A 6,851-nucleotide genomic window follows, 5' to 3' on the forward strand; every position below is an offset into this window, starting at 1 on the left:
CTGAATGATACACACTCGTCGACTTCCTAAAACATACTATAAGTTTCTTTGATACACATCTAGCTATGAAGCAAAACACACCTCTAAATAAATCGATACATAGTTTTCCGAATATACCTTTTACTAGTATACACTATATTGCTGGTAATACATACCAAGCAAATTAGTTATCTAGCAAGCTAATACACATCTCTAGATAAATCGATACATAATTTTCAAAACATGATGTTCATTAGCACCAATACATAGTATGCAGTTTTCTAGCTTTGTCTGACATAAGGAATTATATATATATATCATTTTTTAGATTCCATGAACTCTTATGTACAAAAATTCTGAAATTTGGAAGAAGACAAAAAGACTTGGAAAGAAGAAGAAAAAAGGACGGATAAAGGGGTTTGATGAGAAAGAAAGAGGATATCGAACATATTTTTTTCCTTTTTTTGTTTTTTTAATTATGGACTGATAGCTCCATTAGTAGAAGCCTGACGTTTGGGTTATTTTAAGATGGGAATTAAAAAAATAATACCAAAATAGGAAGGCCACCTTATGTTTTCTTTTCCTTGCTGAGTGGACTCTTGAGGGTGAAGCTTGCTCCAATTCGATAAAGCCCGGAGCTACTTTTACGCATGCTTTAACTGTAAACTTCGTTGAACCATGGGACATATCTAACAATCAAAAGCCCTAACGGGTGGACCCAACAATTGAGCACAAAAGAATAGAAAAGAAAAAGGCTTTTAAACGCACATGGATGCTTTACCTTCTTTTGGAGGCATTCTCACTCTTCCTTCCACGTCCGCCCCCGAACGCCCTCTGTCGCAAGCACAATCCCCGGTCTCTTAGATGGTCCATGACGGTGGATTTTATTTGAGAGGAGAAGAGGAGAAGAAGAGAAGAATGAAAGAAAAAGTGAGGCACGGCTCCGTTCCGGTTGCCGCTGGTTGGATCAATTTGGACGGCACCCACCCGCACCCACTTCCATTATATTGTTTTCGACATTAGATTCCCACATAGGATGGAAAAGTTCTGACACTCGGATTAGATTCCCATTCACCGCGAACCTTCTCTAATCCTATCTTTCCTGCAAAGAAAGGAAGCAAAACGTTCAAAGCCTAGCCAGCTCACGTAGACTTTGAAAGTCGTGACACAGCTAAGGCTGATCCTACGGAGTACGGATACCGTGAGATTTTTTTTATTTTTTATTTTTGCTTTAAGAGAATTTTATCTTTCCCAGGAACTTTGGGCTCTCTGTAAAAAAAAATAAGGGCTTGGACAGATGTGATTACTAGGGCTGCTATGAGGGTTTTATCTGACATGGCCAGAAATATTATGATATAGTGCCCATATCTGTCCTTGTTTTCCTATCCTTTGGTGATGGAGACAGAACAGATGTGGGCTTTATGATCAGAAGTTATGACTCACAGATTATTGCTGCAGGAGGGCGACACACCGATGGACTGATAGTTATAGGGGCGGAGCTCAGAGCAACATAGGAATGTATCTCCGATGCAAGGTAGAGACTGAGGGCGGAGCATATTATCCTCGAGGAAGATTCGGCCACGTTGATCGACTGGATACGAGAGGAGAGGCAGGGGAGGATGGAAACTCTCTACTCGACGATATTCAGTGGATGGTGTGAGATTACAATGCCTTTTAAGCAGTGCACGTGTATTGGATGGTGAATAGGGCCGTCGACTGGGTCGCTTTCTATGCAGCACAGCACTCCGATGAGGTCCTCTGGATACATCAGAGAATTTTCCTTCACAATTATGCCAGATTGTAGCTCTTAATTTTGCTGTTTGCATCTATATCAGAGTAGGATGAGCAACAATTGTACCAAAAAAAAATAAATAAAAGGTGTGGTCCAGGCGCTAATCTTCTAATGACCGCATATTTTTTTTGCTAAAAAGATAACCGCATAATTTTAAAAAAATTGTTCGAAAGGAAGATAAGTAGGTGCGAAAATAGCGCACTAACGGGAAAACGGCTGAAAAAACCGACAAACAGTCTCTCGTCTCCTCTTTTTCCTTCGTTAGATCTGACGGCGTCACCGCCCAAAAATACCGGCTATTATAGTCCTCCCAGTCCCACTGCTCCCCCTCAGCCTTGCTCGCTCGCGCACTACACCATACTCACCTTCTCTCCCTCCCCGTCCGTGCTAGCGCGTGAGATTCAATAATGGCCGTCCATTCCCTGATCCCCTTCATCCTATTCCTCCTGGCGATCTCTCCGTCCTCCGCCTCCAATTCCTCGTCAGCGGCGATTGGCATAAACTACGGCCAGGTCGCCGACAACCTCCCGTCGCCGGAGGCGGTGATTCGCCTCCTCCGGCCCCTCGGCGTGGGCCGGGTGAAGCTCTACGACACCGATCCTCGCGTCCTCCGCGCGTTCGCCGACACCGGCGTCGAGTTCGTGGTGGGCCTCCCCGACCGCCTCGTCCCCAAGGTCCGCGACCCCGCCACCGCCCTCGCCTGGGTCAAGGCCAACCTCTATCCCCACCTCCCCCGTACCCGCATCGCCGCCGTCACCGTCGGCAACGAGGTCCTCTCCGGCAATGACTCCGCCCTCACCCAGTCCCTCCTCCCGGCGATGCAGTCCGTCCACTCCGCCCTCGCCACCCTCGGCCTCGACCGCCAGGTCGCCGTCACCACTGCGCACTCCCTCGCCGTCCTCTCCACCTCCTTCCCCCCCTCCGCCGGCGCCTTCCGCCGCGATCTCCTCCCCTACGTCACCCCCCTCCTCTCCTTCTTATCCAAGACAGGATCCCCGTTCCTCATCAACGCGTACCCCTACTTCGCATACAAGGCCGACCCCAAGCGGGTGACCCTCGATTACGTCCTCTTCCAGCCCAACCAGGGCGTGGTGGACCCCGGATCTGGCCTCCGCTACGACAACATGCTGCACGCCCAGGTGGACGCCGTCCGGGCGGCGATCGCAGCAGCGGGCGGGGGGAAGGGGGTCGACGTGAGGGTGTCGGAGACGGGATGGCCGTCGGCGGGGGACGAGGACGAGGTCGGGGCCACGGCGGAGAACGCCAGGAGGTACAACGGGAACCTGATGCGGATGGTGGCGGAGGGGAAGGGGACCCCGATGGCCCCCGGGGCGCCGCTACACGTCTACGTCTTCGCCCTCTTCAACGAGAACCTCAAGCCCGGTCCCGCCTCCGAGCGCCACTACGGCCTCTTCAAGCCCGACGGCTCCCCTGCCTACCATCTTGGAGTCGCGGAGGCCCCGGCCGGCAATTCTACCGCCCCCACCGCCAGTAGCGGCGGCGCCGGGCCGCACTCGCCGGGGGCTTCGTCCACCGGTTATTACTCCACCATCTCGTCAGCCACGGTAAATTATTTCTCCCGCCGCTTTCCCTTTCCTTTATTTCCTGGAATAATATTATTCTATATTAAAAACTTATTTACAAATACTTTTGAACTTTTTTGCATTAACTTCTATCGCAGAAGATGGTGGGGTCTGAAAGGGTGTCGGTGGTGGTATTGGCGAGTATGCTGGGTCTGGTTCTCCGGTTTGCGTGAGTTGGGCGCTTGGTGGCTGGATTTTTCCGATATTTATGGTCGTTTGATGGATTGGTAGAGTAAAGATTGAGGATTTTTTTGTTTGTAATTTTATAGGTATTGATTCAGTGATTAATATGTAGGAGCCATGAATAGGGAGAGCAAGTTTATGTAATTAAAAATCTGTTAGGTTTTAAATCCACGCTGCTATTTTTCACACTAAAGCTGTGTTTCTTTCTTTGATTAGCTACAATTTATGATCATTACTGAATTGTTTTGGTAAAAGAGCCTAATAACATTTTATGTGACATGGAAAAACCAACTCACACACTCTCTCTATTTTAATTGCATTCATGGAGTTTAAAACAAGTGCTACAGTTTACAAATTTTTTTGATTCGGGTTGTATCTTTGGCGTAAATAAATAATTGATCTTTTTCTACAATGTTGACTGTCGAGTCACATTCTGTGCCGATTTTATAGTATTTTAATTTTTTGGCCATTGCGCGGTCCAACAGTGAATTCGTATGAAGAAAAATAAATTCTTCTTTCACACCAAAGATACGATCCTTTTCTCTCTAGGTACTACACTGCTAGTGATCATAGTGTATGAGGTGCCATGATCTAGAAGAAAACTAAGTCCCTCCCAAACCATAATAAAATCGCCGACCGATGTCCCCTGCCAGCGAGCGAGTTAAGTGAGTTAGGAGCCTGATTTGCTTCTTAGAGGACATAATTGACGGACACCTAGTAAACATTTACAAGCATCCATGAGCCTCGTGATTGGGAACTTAGCGAGTTGACAAAAGTCTGGCGGTGGTAACATGGTCGTGCACAATCTCCCATGGAGTTTATGGGTATTTAAGAAAGCAAAGCGTTCATTTGAAGATATTATTATAGTTAGTAGCTTACTTACCACTTGCTTACTTGGTATATATATATATATATATATATATATATATATATATATATCTTAGAGAAAGTTCTAAACCTTTTCTGGACATATTAATGAAGAGCTTTCCAGAGATTTTCATCAATATCCTAATTTCAAGATATTTTCCTTAGAAATTCTTGCACCTACTTCTTCTTTTTTTTTTTTTTTTTTTAGTATAACGGTGGCTTATACCCGACGGATATAAATGCAGCAAATTCTTGCGCCTGTTCGTTTTTCGATACAACTCTTCATCCTCCCATGAGACTTTTTCATTTTTCCTTCTAGACTACTCTAGTATACTACAGATTCTTCTACAAAATATCTACATATATGCATACATGTACATAATAATAATGTCGATGATTAAGAATCATGTTAGCACAACAATTTCAACATCTATCTCTTGGCTAACCTATTGGTAGAGAGATAAAGGAGCCAGCAATATTAAGCTTAATAAAACTAGGGGGAGGTAGATCCTATGTCTAGAAGAGAGGCATGTTGCAAATTCATAGAGCTGTGGTACTCCATCAATATCTTGTTTTTAACACTAGATCCTTCCTGTGCTCTGTGTGGCCTTATTGTTAGAAGGTGCCAAGCATCTCTTCTTTCAGTGTCACAGGACTGAATATTTGTTAGAAGATCCCATTCAATCTCACCTATCACAAGCTTAAGTAAGAGAAAGGGCAAAAATTCTCACTCACTAGCTGTTTGATATCAGTACCGAAATCTTTTGTAAAGAATGCATTGCTCCAGATGATGTTATCAATTAAAGAAGAAACAACAGTATAAAGATCGCCATTATCTGTATTCATAAACATCGGTCTAAGTGGCCCAGGAAAATAAAAAACCCTAGGGCTATTAAAAACTATGGAGTATGATCACCATAATGACATCTATCATTTTAATAGCAAAAAGTTCAAAGCTGAATAAGATAGCAAATAAGATGTATTATAATTTTATAACGGCCAATAATGATTTTGAGGGATGGTCATTACAATAGATAACATTGTTATATTAACCTGTTGCTAATTTCAAAAGAAACCTAATCTAAAGTGGACAGGTAATGATTGTTATTTTATTACAGCAAGGAAATTCCAATTTAAAATAACAAAGGGTTTGCTTGTATAGGACGTTGATGTTGTGAATTTTTTATTACACGATTACTCAAAATATTGTTGAAATCTTGCTCAAAACTAATCAATAGTGGGGGGTTAGCAGGTCATGTTCGGATTGAGTTTGAACATATTCAAACCTAAACCCAAAATAAATTTATTAGATACAAATCCCAACTCAAACCCAATTAAAACTCTATACCCATGCTCGATATTGGACCTAAAACAGATTGAGTACTGAGTTGGATTCGGGTAGAAATTAGATATTTAATAAGCTAGTTAACTACATTTTTATTATATTTTTATTATTCAATACATCCAAAATGCTACCTCATGAACTATGAACAAGAAAATTGATATAAAAATATAAAAAATTATATCTAAAAGAGGGTATCTATTCAACAGTTACTTTCGCGCTAGGTTTTCATTCAAAGAAAAGACATGAAGCACAAAAAAGATTATACAATAATCAAGTTTAATATAAATATTATACCATAACAAATATATTGTAGAAAGACTACCAAATGCAAAATATTTTTGCCAGATTCAAATCCAAATCCAAACCCAATTAAAATTCTATATCTATGTCCGATATTGGGCCTAACAAAGGTCGGGTATTAAGCTGGGTTTCAAGTAGGAATCAGGTTATTCAATAAGTTATTTAAATATATATTTAAATTATATTTCTAATTATTCAATATATCCAAGATAGTACCTCAAAAATTGTGAACACTAAAGAAATCATATAAAAATATAAAAATTATAGAGTAAATTATCGTATGAGATTTACGTTTATTATACTGACACCGAGTAATGTGTAAAATATACATTTAAACCTAATTAAATAATGGCGTTAGTGAATCCATTTACCTCATGTCAAAAGTCAAAATTGCTCTTGAGTGAGGAGAAGCTAAGAAGGATACATACATTTTCTTATATTCTAGGGTATGTCACATAAAATTATTTGATCATTTTTAAAATTTTTCAGATATGACATTTGGTTCCTATTTAAATTTATCGGTTTGACCAACGTTTTATTAAGTTGTGGGTTAAAGTATTGGATAAAAATAAACATCAAGAGGATAAGCGTATAAGAATTGAAAATTTTAATGATGAATTTTTAGCGACGAAATAAAATTCTGGTTACAAAAAGCTCTATATTTAGTGACAAAAATAAGAGTGGTCACAACAAATCATTTTGTACTATATCTTTAATGACAAAAAGAAATACTATCACAAAATATATATCTCTTGTGACTATTTTTATTTTATCACAAAAAAATATTATTAAATAGAACTTT

At 41.1% G+C, this 6,851-nt stretch overlaps 1 protein-coding gene across 2 annotated transcripts; it reads left to right on the plus strand.

The window, feature by feature from the left end:
• The first annotated feature begins 2,014 nt into the window (after positions 1–2,014).
• On the plus strand, positions 2,015–3,818 carry LOC103695686 (glucan endo-1,3-beta-glucosidase 11). Of its 2 annotated transcripts, none has more exons than XM_026800616.2 (2): positions 2,015–3,336; positions 3,456–3,818. In XM_026800616.2, the coding sequence occupies exons 1-2, from the start codon at positions 2,179–2,181 to the stop codon at positions 3,525–3,527; spliced, it is 1,230 nt and encodes a 409-aa protein (XP_026656417.2). In that variant the 5' UTR covers positions 2,015–2,178; the 3' UTR covers positions 3,528–3,818. The 2 variants fall into 2 exon arrangements, with proteins under 2 accessions (XP_026656417.2, XP_008775290.2); XM_008777068.4 differs by having other exon boundaries at positions 2,058–3,336; positions 3,453–3,818.
• The last annotated feature ends 3,033 nt before the right edge of the window (positions 3,819–6,851 follow it).

This window comes from Phoenix dactylifera, unplaced genomic scaffold (assembly GCF_009389715.1).
Source record: "Phoenix dactylifera cultivar Barhee BC4 unplaced genomic scaffold, palm_55x_up_171113_PBpolish2nd_filt_p 000667F, whole genome shotgun sequence".
Lineage (NCBI taxonomy): Eukaryota > Viridiplantae > Streptophyta > Magnoliopsida > Arecales > Arecaceae > Phoenix > Phoenix dactylifera.

Bases quoted from the DNA above. Each gene is read 5' to 3' on its own strand.
- LOC103695686 (XM_008777068.4), top strand. From the start codon at position 2,179: ATGGCCGTCCATTCCCTGATCCCCTTCATCCTATTCCTCCTGGCGATC. The intron at 3,337-3,452 runs GTAAATTATTTC...CTTCTATCGCAG, and splicing joins CCACCATCTCGTCAGCCACG to AAGATGGTGGGGTCTGAAAG.